A 19,242-nucleotide genomic window follows, 5' to 3' on the forward strand; every position below is an offset into this window, starting at 1 on the left:
TTTAATTTTTAGTTAGTTACGCTACTGAGATTTCACATTTAATTCCTAATTCACAAAAGTAAAGTGGTTGCCTGTAACTTACAAGAATCTTCAAAAGCTTCCTAGAGAGCATTTTTGTAAATGGTGAAATAATTACTGCATCTGAAAATATCACATATTAAAATTCCCAGCTGTCTTTATGCTTGAGAAGAAAATTCCAAATCAATGCTACATGAAACTTGCTGGTTTCTTTGGTCACATGTCAAAGACAGTGGGCTATGATTTGAACAATCAGAATTCAACAGAAAACACGACAGTGACCCAATTCCTCTATAGTTGATGCTTTTAAATGACAGGAGAACAAATACTTGCCCGGTTAAAATTTTAACACTCATGGTTTTCATTAAGAAAAGCAATTATGACGATAAACGGCGATGAAACATAATTTTAGTGTATTTGAAATGCACGTGATGAAACATAGGCATGTGCTTCCTTTGTGACTGGACAGGTTACCTTTTATAATGGTGTTTCCTTCTTGTAGTTGAAACTTGGGTCGCTACCTTCAATCTGAAGTTTTAAGGCTTGCTTAAGGCTGAGTTCTGTCTCTGCGGGAGGATAGCCTTCCAGCACGTCCTGATGCCCTCGATCCTGCACTGTTCGTGGGACAGAAACCCTACCGAGAAAAACCTGATTGCTCTGAAGGTGGTAATTTGGATTTGTCATAATTCCGTTTCTCTTCTTCTGTTCTCCACTCTGTTGGTGAATCAGGAACTGTTGCTGAGATCGACCAACTTCTTGCTGAGCTGGCGGGACCAAAATTTTGCACTGTGGCTCTGGCGGCATTGATTTGAGTGGCCCACTTGTCCCAGATTTGGCGATAGGTACTCGTTTATCAAACTGAGTCATTTCATACTCTAACACTTTCGGCTGGGAGGAACTACTTTGTTTCATTTTTTTCCCAGCTGACCCAGATTTGCTGGAGTTGTCTGTTTTCCCTCCTTTGTTGGCTTTCGTTGATTTCAAACTAGGTTTCACTTGGCTCCACTCAAATTCACTACTTGGTGAATTATGATTTTGACTTAGGGAATGAGTTGTGGAAGAAGGAGAAACGATAGACTGCCTACTTCTGCTGCGTGGCAGGGAATGCTGCTGTATTTGTTCCGTGAACGACAGGCTGTGGAAACTATCAATGGGCACTGTCTGAGCAGTCGCAGTCGACGACGTGGTGCGGAGAGAAGAATTTTTGGAACTTTTCAGGGAATTATTTGATAAAGATGACTTCTGACGGTCAACTGTAGAATCAGGCGACTCTGACGGAGAACTGAAGGCATGAGCAGGCCCGTTAGATAAGCCACGCATACTAGGCTGCATATCTCCACCCGTACTCCCTGAACTATTTGACTTCATTGTTAACGACTGCATTTTGGAGGAGACTGACTGTAAGGGTTTTTGCTCCATTGTGTGGACTGGAGATGGAGTGCAACCATTCAGAGTAGATGCACCATATTTTTCCAGTAATTTAATAATCTGAGAGTGTCCATTTTTAGCTGCAACACGCATAGCAGTGCGCCCAAACTGGTCGGCATGATTTGGATCAGCACCGTGCTCCAGTAATATTTGGACAACGTCAATGTGCCCTTCTTGGGCTGCAATGCAGAGTCCAGTAGCACCTTGATTACATGTATGGTCAACCAGAGCTCCATGCTCAATGAGAAGCTGCACTACCTTCACATGACCTTGCCATGCAGCAGACTGCAAAGCAGATCTCTTCTCATTATCTGCAGCATTCACATCAGCATGGTATGTTATCAGCACCTGTACCATCTCCAAATGGCCCTGCCAGCAGGAGACATGGAGAGCTGTTCTTCCTTCAGCATCACTTGCTTCTACGTTTGCACCATTTTCTAAAAAATACTCAGCCATTGTAAGCTGGTTTTCTAATGCTAAGATATAAAGTGTTGGTCGGCCATCAGCATCTTTGTAGTTTACATCTGCTCCATGGCTGAGCAGTAGTTCAACTATATCCCTGTGACCTTCTAAAGCAGCAACCCGGAGAGCGTTTCTCCCATCGTAGCCTCTCTGATCAATGTTGGATTTATTTTCCAGTAATATCTGCACACAATCATAGTGACCTTCTTGCGCAGCTAGTATGAAAGGTATACGTCCATCATTATCAATTTCATTTGTTCTAGCACCCTGTTCTATAAGAGCTTCACATATCAACCTGTGACCTTCAAAAGCTGCCATATGCAAAGGTGTCCAGCCTGCATCATCTCTATGGTTTTCATCTAGTCCCCTGTCCAGCAGAGTCCGTACTACTTCAACATTGCCTTGCGCAGAGGCTATGCTCAGAACTGTTCTCCCTTCACTATCAATGCTATCAACAGCTGCACCCCAAAACAAGAGAGTATTTACAACTGAAGCGTGGCCCATGGAGGCTGCTGCCAGAAGCGGTGTACGACCATTGTTGTCTGTGTGATCGACATCAGCTCCTCCTTCTAGAAGTAGATCAACAACATCTACATGTCCTTCATAAGCAGCTACCAGCAGTGGAGTCATGCCGTCTTTATCACAATGGTCAACTTCAGCACCACGGTCAATTAGAAGACTAACCACTGAGGCATGTCCCTTACTGGCTGGTACACAAAGCGCGGCGACAGACAGCGCAGTCCTTCCATCCACATCCTCATGGTTTACCTCTGCACCATGATCCAGCAGGTGCTCCACGATCTCTTTGTGCCCCATGTACGCGGCTGCGATCAAAGCTGTTCTGCCCTCATTATCAGCTTTATTAACTTCAGCACCATGTTGAAGCAGATTCAGCACAATGTCTTCATGTCCTCCCCAAGCTGCTGCTCTCAGTGCCGTTCGACTATCAGCATCTGCACAGTCCACTTTGACTCCAGCATAAAGGAGTGCAGAAACCACCTCTGTGTGCCCACCCCACGCTGCAGATCGCAATGCCGTCCAGCCGTCATGATCGGTGTGATTAACATTAGCCCCACATCCGATCAAGCAATTGACAACCTTGGTATGTCCCTGCCGAGCAGCTAAGGTAAGTGCTGTTTGCCCATGAGTATCTTCTATCTCTAAATCTGCTCCCCTTGAAACCAGTAAGTTAACGACATCGAGATTGCCACTGTACGCTGCATTGGCCAAGAGCGTCCTCCCATTGGAATCGCACTGGTTTACCGATGCTCCATTATCTAACAGGGTGCGGATGGAATCTTCTCTCTCCAGAGCCTGCCGAACAATGCAAGATGTGCGGTCGTCTTCACTGTTGACATGAGCACCAGCTTTTACCAGCAACTGTAATACTTCTTGTTCCTTAGGAATTAAGGTTGACAGGGAGTCTTTGACAGGTGTGCCATTCCATATCATCCATAAAGCCAGTTCTGAAGTCTCTAACTGTAAATTTGAATTAATTAGATGCAATGCAAACTCTTGAGCTTCTAAGGGTGTTAAATCCTTCGCCCGGCAGGTGTAACTCATTGCCAGCATTCTGTGCCCCTCTGCTGCATTACACAAGTATTTCTGCGTACAGTGCTTCACGTCTAGCAACCATTCTGCAAAACTGTAATGAAACAAGATCTTTGTATTTCCAAGTCCATCAATAAGGACTTTGGAGAGGACATCCAATTTGCGTTGGAAGTCTTCCATCGTCAACGTCATATTCTTGGTCCACACTGCATGATACAGTTCTGTTGTGGTTAACGGCCTGCAGGCTGCAAGAATTACGTTCAGAATAGGCTGGATTTTCGCAAATTGTTTTCTCACAAAAAGTCTCTGACAGAGCCAAAGGTATAGGCCATTTAACGTTCCTGGAATGTCACGGATCTCTCGTAACATAATAAAATTCTCCACAACTCCATCTAGGACACGTTCCAAATACAAAAAGCAACCACTGCTTTTGATGTGAAGCTGATTCAGCATTTCTGCAGTTTCTTTTGTGAGGTGTTGTCGCAGTGCTTCTTCCTGATCTAAACGATGTAGAATATACTGTTGCACATCTTTCACAATATAAGCCTTTCGTAGATCATCCAGACTTATTTTTCGAAAACCTATTAAAAGAGAAGAAACTTATAATTACTCCTGATCTAGTTTCGCTTAACTCAATGCTGAGAAAAAATATAAGACAGACATTTCTGGGTAGAGAACACCCACAATAATATATTTTCTGTGTACACATAGTGAATGTAAATTAATAATAGCAGAGAACTTTGATAATAAACACATTTTTATCATCATCTACTGTAAGAAGCTTAAAAACAGCTTTAAGTATTTTTACACCACTGTGCACTGAAAATCATCTTTTTTCAAGTAAGGACTGAGTTTTAGATAAACCCTCGGTTCTTTGGTAGGTGACTCAGTGTATAAGGAAACAGGTTTTCTCATAGTCATGTGATCTCATAGTTTTTCCATGCTGCTTATTCTTTAGAGGAAAAAGGGGAAATTCTTTCATACATGCATATCGCGTACATCTCGTCCCTACATGCAAGGAACACTATTCTTAGCAGCACGTGCAAAGAAGCTCCTAGGGCAACCTCAGTGGCCATAACGCTCTCAAGAATGAGGTGGAATGAAGCTATAGTCGTATGGACTACATGGCTGTACCTGTCATTTAAAACATTTGCTTCGATAGTGCCAAGTTAAGCATTTGATGAAGACCTACTCTCTCTGATTAATGACACAGTACATTATTTGAACACTACTTTTCCAGAAGCTATGGGAAAACCGCAGAGGTTAAACTTAGCCACAGCTGAAACTACTGTGTTTTAGACCAGAACTGTACCTCATTTCTCCAGGGACAGGCTGTAATCTCTTCCTCCAGTGTAGAGGAGGAATTTCCTTAAATTTCCTTACAGTCAGCTCAGCGAGTCATAAAAAAATATCACCAACTTTGCTTTTCAAACCAGAGCAGTTACTAACCTCCAAATTATACAGAAGGAAAAGCAACCATAGAGCAATGCATTGGATGCCATTTTGGCTCCATCTCTATGGAACAAATAATTTTAAGTGAGACTCTGAAGAATGTTACTTTCAGATCTGTGTTTTTATTGTATTTAAACATTGTGTGGATCAAACCCCTCCATCTGTGAGCTTGTTCTCACAGAAAATTCAGCCTGCTAAGAGAGCTGTGGTTTTTTTCCCCAAGTGTTTTTAGCAGAGGTTCTGAATGTCGATAAGCTCACTCTACTAATTGTTTAGTCTACATGAGCATTGTACAAACACAACAGATTAGAACTGAGAGGCAAAATACGGCAGTGTTAATAAAATATTTCTGCTCCCTTTATTAATTAGGGTAGTGTTACAAATCTAACAGGACTAAACCAAAACAATACCTAAAACAAAATCATGTTTCTCCCCAAAATAAAATCACTGCATAGGACACTTTTGCACAGTCACTTCTCAGGCTAAAACTACACTAATAAGATTGTCTACTTGATTTTTGGAGGAGAAGGCCAGGAGGCAGAAAATAATTATTTTGGGAGGATCTTTCTCCTCTCCACAGAAGCATTTTTTTTTTTCTCTCAAAAGAAACACAGAACCATCTTCATCCACCGTAATTTGTTATGACTTCAAGTAATGTCCTTACCTGACCTGCAGAATAGCATAATTCACCATTTACTATGCACTTGATTAAAATATTCTGTATGCAACTTTGTGAAGCCCTTCTTGCCAAATAAGAAACTTTGCTGAGTAACAACAGACAATGCCCTGCGATTCTGCAGATTCCAAGCTTCCATTCCATATGAAAGGCTGTTTCTAGGTTATGATTCTTCAGAAGATATAGAAGTGAAAACAGGAGGCATTAAAACCAAGGCACCGCTTGGTGCACGCGTTCAGTCTTAGGCATGCACAGAGCTGTCATTAGGCACAAGTGTCCCTTTGGTTGGCTCATGCACACAGGGAACAGTTCTGTGTTACTCAATTCAGAGCAAACACAACTACCACATTCACTCACCCTCCAGTTCTTTGAACCTCTTTGCTTTTCCTAGTACAGATTTGTCCCCGTCACTTGGCTGAATACAGATACAGGGCTCTGTAAACTCTTTCCTGATATGTTTAGTCATAAGCGACTCTGGTCATGACATCCCCAATCTCTCACATTAATCCCATGCCCACATCCTTCCTTCTCATATGTATCTGCATTTCTAAGTTATTTTTATTTTAAAATTACTCAAGTGTGTTTTGTTCTGTTTTTTGTTTTTTTTTTTCCAGTTTTTACAGTACTCAATTTCATTTCCTCGCAATGAGAAAAGCCCTGACTGACTCACATGACAGCAATCCTGAGATTTCAGCTGATGTTCAGTGTTGACTGCCTAATGACTACACTTCACCTCCCCTGACTCCCAGCCTTCACAGGAAAACTTGCACAGTGTAACTGTTTTAAGTGTCTCAGTCCCTGTTCGCGTGCTTCAAACACTTATCTTGCAAAGTTCTTTGAATATCAATTTTCATTTTGTTTCCCAAAATGGGTGGGAAAGTGAACAAAACCATTTTGGGTGTGATAAAAAAAACCCTCAAGCCCTCTAAAAAAAGGTAAAAAAAGGAAGAGTGTGTGTGGTTTTTTTCCCCTTTAAATGAGGCTGTATCATTACTTTGTTCCACGTTAGGGTTAAAAATACTGCCTTACTCTGCAGTTGCCCAGGACATACCAAATGTCTAAGCACTTCAGCCAAGCAAATAAATTTCAGAAGACTTCAGAGCAGTGAATATTCCAGAAGCCAGTAATTAATAATTTGATTTGGTGTATGTTCATGGAAGCTAAAAATTTCTTTTCTTTTGCAATGTTTCCAAGTATTCCTTGTTAATGAGATCCTGTATCTCGTATGTGAAGACAAGTTTGCATAGCAAGAAACATGCTACGCTCACACAGACATTCCCACATCCCAGGGATGATAGGGCTCTTTAAGGGCTGGAATTAACAAACTGCCATTGTAACAGACTGTTGAACAGAAATAGGTTGTTAATTTTAACCACTGCACCATGCCATACTATAATAAGCAAATCATTCAAAAAAGCCCTTATAGAAAGAATTATTTTTTTTTTAAATCTCAAATTCTTGTTGCTAGCTTGAAGGAGGAAAACAAAGCCACATTTTTTTTGCCCAAACATCTATCTAAGTGAGGTCATTTTACATTTTCAAACAAAAATCCTGCAAACTTGCTTTTCAACCCTAACAGAAACAATAAGTCACTTTCATGGACAAGAAGTACCAAAACATTAAGAAAAGCTCATTTTGTTTCAGATGCATTCCCATGAACTACTTAAGCTCAGCAAAATGAGTGCAGTAGATAGAACTTGCAGTCCCACGACCCTGCTTTTTGCATTGTTAAAATTTTTCTTATAACATATCACATTCAACCCAATGGGAGCTCCAATATAGATTTTCCTGATTTATTAAATTCCTGGCAGTTCTGTAAACAAATCAGTTCCAAATGTATTTCTTGGCAAGATCTAGGGTCATTCAAAGGAAAAAAAAAAAGTATCTTGGCTATATAACTACTTTTACAGTATGTCAAGCTTTTCAAACTTTAATAATGAAAAAAAAGCTATTAACTAGTAGGTTCCAGTAAATGCTTAAAAATATTTTTGTACTTTCATATCTTTAAACACATACACACAAGTAAATTACAAAAGTTTTAAATACCTTTTAATATATTTTATTTAACCAAATTGTTAACTTCACAGTAATCTAAATGATTAAAAACATGGCAAGGTTTGGGCAGTAATAACTTACACTGCTGATCTAAGCAGGTATTAAATTAGGTATTTCTATGGCCATTTATGCACACCTGCTCCAAAAGAATAACGTATTCAGCAGAGTAAAACGCACCTGAAAACTCAAGCAGAACGCTTAGCTCTCAGTGCATTTGCAGTACACTACACATTACAAATTTCACTCCATCAACCCTAGCTGCTAAGAGACAGTGAAGCTGAAATCTGGTGCTCCCACTGGTCCATGTCATTGCACAGAAGTTTATTTAGTTAGATTTACAAGTAACAGTGCATTTAAAACAATTTAGTCTTCCCTCTTTAATTACACAGCAAATAAGTTCAAAATTCACACACAACTTTTTACTAGGAAACGTAAAATTCCCTTGTATCATATTTTCAAAGAGGTACTCAGAAAAAAGTGGTAATGAGAAGAAAGGGAACAGTAATTAAAAGCTCCCAGTTTATTTCTCAAACCTTCTAAATAATTGTTTTTTTAAAAACCAAACCAAAACAACAAATAAACTTTTTCAAAGCTTTAATATTATAGAAGTAAATTTTACATCTACATAAATATATAAACATTGTCATTTATAGTAAAAATCCACTTCCCATAAAGACTTTAAAGTAACACGAAACCACCCAAAGAATTCCAATCTACAACGAAAAACTAGAAGACTACTTAGATTTTCTTTTTTGAAGCAATCTCTCCTGAAGTGGTCTCATGTCATTTATTTTCTGGAATGGCAGCTAATGAGAAAAGGTTCTGTCCCAAATCAGGCAACTGATTTGATTTGGGGATTCAGCAATATGACTGACTACCTGAGTAGCTTCAACTACCAAAAAGTATGAGTTTCCTGGGTGCAGAGAAGCTGGGTTGTGATTTTTACTATATTTCTCTCTAAAGTTTTCACATTTTTGCTTATTTTTTAATTTGAGGAAAGGCTTCAAGAAAAACAATCCTCCACATCTATTCAGATCAGAACCAGCAAATAGCAGAAATATGAGAAAGACTCATGCTCCCAAGATTTCTAATCCAGAGTATGTCTGGACAAATATCAGCTTTTAATAATATCTAGCTTTCTGGAACTGAATGATAGATAAAAGGAAGAGTGAAAACTCAATGACTGATTGTCTGCTTTTGCGTACGGATAAGTGGGTCAATGGAGTTTAAGCCGCCTCTGAGGCTAAACTGAACCATTTCACATCCACTTTTGATTCTTTTTATTGTAGTTTCCAAGTAACTTTCTGGCATCTAACATTAACTTTATGGAAACTACAGCTCCCTGAGACGCGACATCTGCATGGGTTGTATCACACTGGTGCACTCATGCCTCACACATGACAAGGAATTCTTTGAATGAAGAATGTCAGTGTTTGAGGGGTATAATCAAGCCAGATGCCACAGATATTTGATTTATGTGTGTAGCAAAAAAAAGAAGAAATTTAGTAAAAGCTTACAAAAAAGCCTCTCTAAACCAATAAATAGAGCATTTGTACATATGCACTTTTGTCTATTTACCTTTATGCCATTAATGAGAAATTATCTGCTTTTCACTCAAACTTATCTAAATAAAATCACCTGATTTTAAAACATCTACAGTTTTTCAACTAATACGATGGATCTTTAAAAAAAGGAATTTAGTTTTGTAAGAACAACTGCTATGCTTTCAAGATTTAGTCTCATTTTAGAAGAAGCATTTTTATTAGCTGAAGCATTAAAAAAATAAAATTGTATGTTCTGTGTCGTATTCAGGTTAGAGGGCTTTTCCAGTTATTTAGAAATATAAGGAAACTTTTTCTAAGATTATAATACAAAGATTGGAAAGACTGTTTATTTTAGCTGCTTGACTGTCCACATTTGAAGCCAAATGATCGCAAACGATGATGTGGGAGATAATGTGCATAATTACGGGCGCAAGACAGAGAATTGTTAAATTCAGGGAAAAAGTCCGTAAGAAAAACAAACAGGCATGATGTGGCAGTTGGTGACAGTGCACATCCAAGTGAAGGGAAGAGGACACATTATCTGTTCCCCTTTTTTACTCAATTGGCTGGCTTTTGCTCACTGTGGAGGGTGACCGCAGACTCATGCAGGCATCATTTTACATTTGGTTCATGTTTTTGAGGTTGTCTCTGTAGCCACAAGAAGCAAAATCTTTTTTTTTTTTTTTTTAATTAATGAAAGCTGAGAATCTGAGTAAGTGGAAAAATCTGTAGCACATTGTGCTACTACAGAATCTGGGAACACCGAAGGGCCCAGAACACAAGCTGCAGCAGATGCAGGCACAACTATTCAACTTTCATAAATAAGTCACCAACAAACGTGAAGGAACAAAGAGGACCAGAATACACAGCCCTCCTCCTTTTCTCGTTCTTAGGGTGGTAGGGATGATGTATTCACCACCAGCAGTGGCGAGATGACAGCGGATGAGAAAGACTGGACACTCTTTTGCATGTCATCACTCTTTTCGGCTAGGGAGATGCTTGCAGAACTCTCATCTGTACCAGACACCCAAAAAAAGAGTATCGCCAGGACCAGGTCACTGCAGCAATCCAGCTCTCAGACATTGGTTGGTAACACTTTCTGAACAAATAGGTTTAGCTCTCATTTCAGCAGGTATCTGAAGGAAGCTTTCACTGTATGAAAATTTTAAGTGAAAACTGATATAAACTGATTGTAAACAAATTAATATTGGTTAATATGTATTTCATAACATAATCTAAAATTATTAGCAGAAAAAACTGCAGATGGGACAAATTTCCCTAAAATAATCCTAAAAGGGTTCCAATCTATCTTACTAAGTTACAGTGAAACTGATTTTTTTTGTTGTTCCAAATTAAAGAAACACATTTGAAGAAAACATACAGTGATTGTATTATCGTTATGGTTGCAAATATTTATTTGCTGGGAAATTGGAAGTATTAGAAATTCAGTACAATAGTGTCCCTGAGTGCAGCGCACACGATACACCATTTATTTCTTCAGTCACGAGTGCAAAAAAATACTTACTGTTGATCGTGAATTCTGCCTGCCCACCAATTACATAGATTTATAAATTGGCTCAGCTAAAATTAAACATTCAAATACCACAAAGGAGGAGAAGAGTTTGTCCCAGTAGCAGCGTTAATGACAGTCTATCCTTTTCAGGATAGAACCCAGAAAGAAACCAACTTTATCTCAAATTCTACAACACAAAGCTGCAATGTATCCAAGCTAACAGAAGCTTCAGCCACACTCCTCACATCCTCACTGTACCTTTCACAAACTTAAATACTGGCTGTAAACAGGAGAATCATCCAACAGTATATTAAGCAGGCAGCTGTCACATTGGCTGTAATGTCACAATTTCCTTTCAGAGTGGATAAGACACCACTTCCTCCAAACAGACCCTAAAATTTCTTCTCAATTTGTATCCAATTATTTTGGGATTCATTGTTTCTTTGCTGTACCTCTTCCACAGTGAAGATGGGATTGTAATATCACAAGCCAACTTCCTTTACGCTATTTATCAAGTCATTCTCTGTGGAAATGAGAAATTAACTCATTCAAATTAGATTTATTTTAAAGGCATATCCATTAGCTCTGCTGATTTTTCCTGTCAGGAATTCCATCTGGAAACATACTTAGAAGACAACTGCAATTTTTTAGGACTAGTCTGAAACATTATCTAATTCAATGGAAAAGAAATAAAACTCCTCTGAAGAGTTTCGTCTGTTTTTTTGGCAACGACAACGTATCTAATCAGCCAAGCTTTGACAAAACTATTCCCATATGAACGTCCAAAGGAGCCCGGTGAAGCTACTCCAAAGTTTCCTTTAGTTCTCACATACTCTCAAATACCAATCTTCATGTCTGCCACTGATTAATACAGTACCTCATTCCAAAATGCAATTATCCCATTGACCTTTTGCCACTGTGGAAACGAGCAAGCCTATGGGTCTACATTCTATAATCACATTTTTGTCCTAATTGTGTCCTTACTACACAGAGGCTTTATACATAGGCCTGGCATCCAGTCTAGATATTGCCCTTTATTAAATTTCAGAGAACTTCCAGTAACAATGTCATTATAGTGAAGAAATGTTCTCATGTCACAGTAAAGCCTGAATGAAGAAGCTGTAAAGAATTTTTTACTGTGCAACCTTTGCCAAAAGTATACTCCAAGAATCCGCATCTACATAGGTCCCCTCTCAAGTTCCACCTTCGAAGACTATTCCCCGCTTTCTGAAAATAAGGGGAGAGATTTTAAAAGGAAGATGAAAAAAAAAAGTCTTTTGAAGTTGCAAGGAATGCGTGTGTGCAGCTGACGTACTTAGCTACTTACACATCACCTATGCTGTTTCAAAGCTTTCTAAAACCAGCAAAGCAAGAGGAAAAGTCAAAGCAGCCATATTCTCTGCAGATGTATTGCAAAGACGTAATTCACCTCTAGAACACTTGGCTGATTTAAGCTTTCTATAGTCCTTAGTAAACTGGAATATGTGTTTTACAGAATTGCCATTTTTGTGCTTGTAGTTTTTTAGAACTAAGCACGCATCCGTGCCTTCAACCATCCCCGAGGGTCTTGTAAACCCTGCGTCCTAGTTACAGGCACAGGTAACAAACACCTCCTACGCTCTGCACTCACCTGTAAACATTTTTGTAACAGCTTTACTCTGCTTGCGGGCAGAACACAGGAGGAGCAGCCAGGGAGGGAAGAACTCAAAGTGGCCAGCTAAAAGCTCCGCTATTGTTCCAGATAAACTTGAAGAAGTCTGTTCGCCCTCAGAAACGTTACAGCCCTCGTCAACCGAATCTACAAGCAGGAAGAGGCTCTGCTGAGGGGGCTTCATTCCCAAGAGAGGGAGCAGAACACACCTGTAAGGAACATGAAACAAAAATCAGTATTTTAAATACATTTAACAATACATCGACTATTGTATAGTCATTCAGGTTGAAGCTATGATCAACTTAAAATGCAAAGTTATTTTTTTAAACAGTCTATGGAATTTTTTTAAATAGTTACCACAGAAAATACTGACGTAGACTGAACTAACAGAAACAGATTAAACAGTCAGTGATGTAATTCTTGCTTAGGCAATATTACTTTTTAATGAACTTAAAATTTATAACAATACTTTAAAACAATGTAATGTTGTTCAAGGCTGATTAGAAGACTTGGAAAAATTGTTGCCTCACTAGAAGCTAGTTGGCCTGAAGTTTAAGAACTTCATTACTGTTGTCTGCCAAAGCTGCTGTTATTGCTGGTTCTGAAACAAAAGTCTACATAAAAGACACATGAAATATCAAAGCTCAAAGAGTTAAAGTCTGAATGAGTAACAGTCTTACAAAGAACAGAATTTCTTCCATCCCTTCACAAATGAAATGCAAATTAATTTAGCAGCAGACTGAGGCATTTCGTAGCGACTTGGATGTAGTAGTTTTTATTTATATCGAAGTTGTCAAGTTCCTATTACTGGAAAAGGATTATCTGCACCCTCTGGATGCTAGCTTTGATATCAATGCATCTGATTGTGCAGCTACAAATCTCAAATTTGCATGTATTGTTGCCATCCTTAACAGTATTCCTTAAAAATATATGTAACTCTGATTTATCTTTAAATAGCTACTACATAACTGTCGTGTCTATCCAGTACTTCCATGCTACTACACTATTTTGTTTTGAGAAACTTCATAATGATTTAGGCCTGCAAGTTTCACCAACTAAATAATCTTTAAATACATTTGGCAAATAAACTTTGACTTTCTAGTAAAAAGATTCAGAAAACAAAGAGGTAAGAAAAACATGCATCTAACAGTTTACTCTCTTTTGTAGATTTGCTATTTACACGTCTAGAAGGTATGTGTATCATTAAGTGTTTTTTGTTTTACTCAAGACTATAATAATATTTTTAAAATTTATTTTACTGAAAAAAATTATCTTCAGAAGACTTTGGTCAACACATTGTTACCTACCAAGCATTCAAATTGGAACATGGGCAAATCTTGCCTGTCAATGGAAGAACGCAACCCACTTCAGAAATTATTTGTAAGCCCTGTTAGTGGAAGGTTTGTTATTTTCTGGTTGACTGAGAAAAATGCAAAATGGAAACAGTGGTGCACCTTTCATATCTGACAGTAAGAGCAGAATCTAGCAGAGCAGACTAGGTGATCTAATAGACTTCAAGAAATTTCCACAAAAGTATAAAAAGGAAGTACAATATACTTGTGTTCTGAAAGTACTCGCTATTAGATAGATTTTAAATCCCTAACACTGCTCCCCCCACTTTTTTTTTTCAGATGCACAAGACTACTGAGAATTCCTTGATACTTGCACAGCTAGTTAGTCTTTCAGAAGATGCCTGAAGAACAACTAAAATCACTGCTCACTAAGCTGGGAAGTTAAGCAGCTACCAATTTACAGAACAGGAAATTAAAGTAGCCATAAGGTTAAAATTATTTTCCTAAGCGATGCCAATCCCACAATGAAAGGAGGCAGTTGGAAATGACCACATTTTCCACTCCTTCCCCCAACAGAATGCTGCCTTGCCCCCTCAGCTATTTATATCAAGGCATTTTCCCTGCAACACTTCTTTTTCTATCAAAACTAATTTTCTTTTCACATAGTTCTCTATATGAAATTACTTTCAAGTCTGAATGTTACTATGAGATATAAAGAAATAGTACCGGTCTCTCAAACTAAAATCTCACTTAAAATCTGTGTGACTCTAACAAAACGCCTACAAAAAAATCTCAGGAGCATTCGACAAGGTTCTTGTGTCAATATTTACCTGTTGGGAAGCCCACCAAGAAAAGCTCACCGTCATGTCTGGGAAAGAGTCCCAAATCATTCTTATTAATTCCTGCAGTACGTAGCAGTTGGCTGCAGTAGGTCACATCAAGAGGTTCACCCTGTCTCCAAAACAGGGTTGACAACAGATGTCTAAGGAATAACAGAAGCACTGAGCAAGCACTAAACCACATTTTCCCAGAACTCTCAAGGACTGCAGCAAACAGTGCTTCCAGGGACTTTCTGAACCAGAGGCTCAATCTTTGCATTTAACATCCCTTAACTGCCACACTTCCACAGGTCTGTCCAAGCCTTCAATGAACTGATTTTAGCCTTCAGCATCCACAATAACCCACAGTACGGCCCTCTGCAGCTTAGTTATTGCAGGAAAAAACTTCTTCCTTTCAAAGTTTAAAATCCAAATTGTTCTTTTTTCATCTGATATCCTTCAGCTTCTGTACTGGAAGGGATGGTGAGCTATCACATTTACCTTCTCCGTGCCATTTGTAATCTTCTGAGTTCTAACACAGCCTCTCTGAGCCATTTTTTTTCCAGGCAGAAGAGTCCTAGCATATTGACAGTGCTTCAGAAAAAGCTATTGCACAGACCTTTGTCTGCCTATGCTCTGCTTTCTTCCACTTCACCATACTTGTATTTCTGAACCTTAATGTAACAAATTCCACTAGGAAAAACATACACAACTATACATAAATATACACATGCATGTAAGAAAATGAGGCACAATGACTTCTCCCAGCTTACAGCAATATTATTAGAAGTCTGACTTTGATAAGACATTGATAAGGCTTTCTCTTAAAGTGCCCCTAGAAACAGTTTGATAAACTTCTGTTCTTCCTAGACATTTTATATCTCCTGAGTTCAGAGTAGATGCCAAGTAACAGAATAGTGAAACATTCCAGAGATGGTAAGTGCTGTGCTAACTTGCCAGAAGTCACGTCATGTTTACCTCTATAACATGACTTAGTAATTCCACTCCCCTGCAATTTCTTGCTTGCATAGGAAAATTACATAAATCAACACAGAATTAACAATGTCTTCAGGTACTTCCGTAAACGGTGATTCATCTACAGATTGTTGTAACAGATTGCTTAATTTGCAGAGTGCCTCTCAAAAGATTAGAAGTTGCTTTTCTTTACCTTTTGAAAGGATAACAGCTTTATCTTTATAACTTTTCTATTCAATACAGATATAAAAGCAGTTATCATTACAGAAAATTTCTGAAATAGCAATCATGCTGTAAAACAACAAAATTAATTAGTAAAAATACAAAAACTGTAGAGAAAACAGCACAATTAGCTATTTTAAATGATGGAATTCATTTTAATGGCACTGTAATGTAATGAGTTATTTATGCAGAGCAAAGATGTTTTACATGGTCTCTAGCAAACAAGCAGTCCTCAGAAGAATGAACCATCCCACAGAATTCTTCAGGATTGCTACTGAGTTGACTGAACCCACGCAAACACGATTTCCACATATGGAAGGAATATCTACAGACTAGGCTGAAGTTCTGTTTATGATTATCCTTGAGATTTTTAGATTGGATCCACAAAAACACCAAGACACAACAGAACAAAGTAGAAAGATAGCAGCGGTGTCCACAAAGGCTGAAAAGAGTCACAGTGGAATGCACATACTTGCTTAAAGAAAAAAAAAAAAAGCAAACACACACATGCCAAATAACAATTAATGAGTGGTTCTAGGAGCAAAAGAAGTTATAAATTCTATTTTTTTATGAATATGTTCCTCATATTGGATTGTCCCTGGTGTACAGGAAATTCAGTTATGTGCGCACTTAAATTGCTCGATGCCTGTCACAGCGTGAATGTAGCTTATCCCTAAAAGGGCTCCCTTTTCTCTACCCAGCTGCTAGCATTTGCTACTGACAAACACACAGAACAAGTGTATAAACCTCATCTTCAAAGCAAGTCAGAAGAGGCACAGAAAAAAAGAAGAAAAAAAAGCCATCAATCCTCTCCGCCCTCAACTGTTAAAAGTCCTGCTAAAAGTGCTGCTACTTTTAGCAAAACACAAAATACTTCAAATTTCATGACAGAAATGACTGATTTGGAAATCTGCTAAACTACTACTACAGCTCTTACATTTCGTTTTCTACATCAGTATGACAACTCTTTAACAAACTGCCTTCTGAGTCACCTTCTCGCCAAACGGTTCTAGTTTAGCACTTGTATTGCAGTTACAGCTGCTGATGCCAAGAACTACTCCAGAGGTCTGCGTTGGGAATTTCCAAACTGTGCTCTTTTCAAAGACGGTTTGTAAAAAAGCAGACAATATCATTATCCCACACATAGCCTTCTTCACCTTCTCCTCCTGCTTTTTTTTTGCAAATGCTTCTACATCATAGTCCCTGAGCTAATTCACCAGCTATTTGCCATATGTCTAATCCCTGCATGTTACATTAGCCTCTTTCCCCCCTATTCGTTCCTAAATTACTGAAGGATTAACTTTTCCTCCTCGTTTTAAAACATTAGATGCCTCCAAACATTTTTATTCAGAGGAAACAATGTCTGTAAGCTACGGCTAGGGAGCCAGCTTCAGTGTTCATGCTGAAAGTGGGCACGAACCCGCACTCTCACAAAGGTGGAGCGAAAAACTGATTTTGCATCCGCAGACCCAAATCAAAAGGTTTTCACCAGTGTTACAGAGTGAAGCCTCCTGTCCTCTTCCAGGCTTCAGTGCTACTTTCCCCAAGCCTGTGGTGAGCCTCCAAGCAGTTCCTATGTGATATTTACAATTAAGTTAATATTAACACCACTATTCTGTGTCACAAGAAACAGTAGTAGGCAATCACATGGAATAACAGAAAATAGCTGCAAATTTCATGAGGATTGTAATTCCTTGGAATTCAAGTAATCCCCTGAGGACTGTAAACATATGCTGAAAAAATGTATTAAAAACACCTTGAACGAATAGCTTTGGCGATTACTAGCAAAATGATCCTGTCCTTGTCTGGGCGGTTGGAACTATATGATCTTTAACCCAAAACCATTCTATGATTCCATGATGGAGCTGATCAACTGCTGTCAGCAATCGAGGTTACACTGCGTTTTTTCCTGAATTTATTATTCTATTGGAAAAAATTTGCCAACAGAACTTCATAAAACACGAGAGGGAGAGAGAGAGAACGCAGTGCTGTCCTCTCTACGAGATCTGAACACCTTGTAGAGTTTACAAGGAAATTCCTCATTTGCACATTTGATCTAAAGAATTATTGAAGATGAAAGTAACAGAGGAATATGCCTATATATATATAGGATGGATATCTTTGCAAACACTAGTCTCAAGCTCCAGAAAAGCAAACAAGCATCTTTCTTTTTATGGGTGGTTTACAACATGATGTATCACAGCAGTTTACCATGTAATTTTTAAGATACTCATTTCCATTTATGTTGTATCAGAAAATAGAGAAAATGAAGTACATAGTGAAACTGCAAATAAGCCAACTATATTTACAGAATGTTGCTGTAATTTTTGCCAGCAACGTAAGTAGCTGCGGGATTTTTGCCTTAAAAAAATAAAATAAAAACCACACACAGAGACCTAGCAAAAATCTTAACCAGTAAGTAGAAACCTGATGTTGCCTCTGCCAGCTCTATATCAGGTGCAGCAGAAGCTCCATCTTCCCCAGCCCACTGCTGGGGGACACGCAGGGAAGGAGAAGGCTCTCATGGGCAGCTAAGAGCTGGAGGTGCTGCATGACAGGAAAAGAGGAAGGAATTCTGTTATACTGACATTGCAGAGGGGAGCCCAGGCCGTTGCAAGATACCTAAGGACATAGGTACCTAAGAGTACAAATCTACACACACTAGAGTTTTCACTACTTGCAATGCTCATGGAACAAACGTTAAAGCTTTAAAAATGTAAGAATAGAAAACAAAATGCAAAACTCCAGATTTTTTAAAATTATCTGCACTTAAATTCTCACAAGTAGACAGCAAATACTCCACCATGCTCCCCACTGCTTCATGAGTTTACAGACGTGTTCATTCGTATATTATAATAATCCAGGGGTTGGTTCGCAGAGTGCAATCTGTTAAGGCTGTCCCCCCTCCAGTTTCCAATTTGCATTTAAAAGAATGAAGCCAGTGAAGATAAAGCTGGTAAAGACTGTTAGAAGCTTCAGCAAAGACAGACATACACCAATAGCTAAATTCTTCTCTTTTGTTTTCCAAACTCTATATGAACACAATAAAAGAAGAAAACGTAAATTTCACTTCTAATAAAATTGACAATTCCTGCTGCTCGCTGACACAACATTACCCTCTTTCCAAGAAGGCTTTAAGCAGTTATATTCACACACAAAGAAAAATCAGAGCATCTTTACAAACTATTTGCAGTACTGGTTGTAGATCAGTGAGTTTTATTTACTTTGTCCTATGACAAGGCATGTCTTATGGATGACTGACAGTAACCAGCTGATTTACCTGCCTCATTCTGGCTAATGATTAAAAGCGAAATTCTGATGGTCGAGTCCAATAGTTGCTTTCTGTATAACATCACCTCAGTTCTTGGCATTATATAGGTGTCTAATACAGGCCTTTGCTTCTTACTAATCAGCCAGCTGCTCATACTGGTAACAACATCCTGAAAAACACACACACAGGGCCCTTAACTAACAGTGGAAAGATTCGAGAAATACAAGGGCTGTGAACATAGAACATTTTAACACTTAAAAAGCTGCAAAGTAAAACATACGGCTAAGTACAGCGGAAGTGAAGTGACCCAGTTT

The 19,242-nt window shown here is 38.7% G+C and overlaps 1 protein-coding gene across 1 annotated transcript in view; it reads right to left on the reverse strand.

Moving 5' to 3' along the window:
- Window positions 1-495: 495 nt before the first annotated feature.
- Window positions 496-19,242, reverse strand: part of ANKRD50 (ankyrin repeat domain 50) — a 35,124-nt gene continuing 16,377 nt past the window's right edge. The window contains exons 2-3 of the mRNA XM_009991650.2: window positions 12,330-12,559; window positions 496-4,040 (exon numbers count right to left, since the gene is read on the reverse strand). Coding sequence (XP_009989952.2) covers window positions 496-4,040; window positions 12,330-12,559 — 3,775 coding nt within the window. The remainder of the gene's footprint in view (window positions 4,041-12,329; window positions 12,560-19,242) is intronic.

Source organism: Tauraco erythrolophus, chromosome 5 (assembly GCF_009769465.1).
Source record: "Tauraco erythrolophus isolate bTauEry1 chromosome 5, bTauEry1.pri, whole genome shotgun sequence".
NCBI lineage: Eukaryota > Metazoa > Chordata > Aves > Musophagiformes > Musophagidae > Tauraco > Tauraco erythrolophus.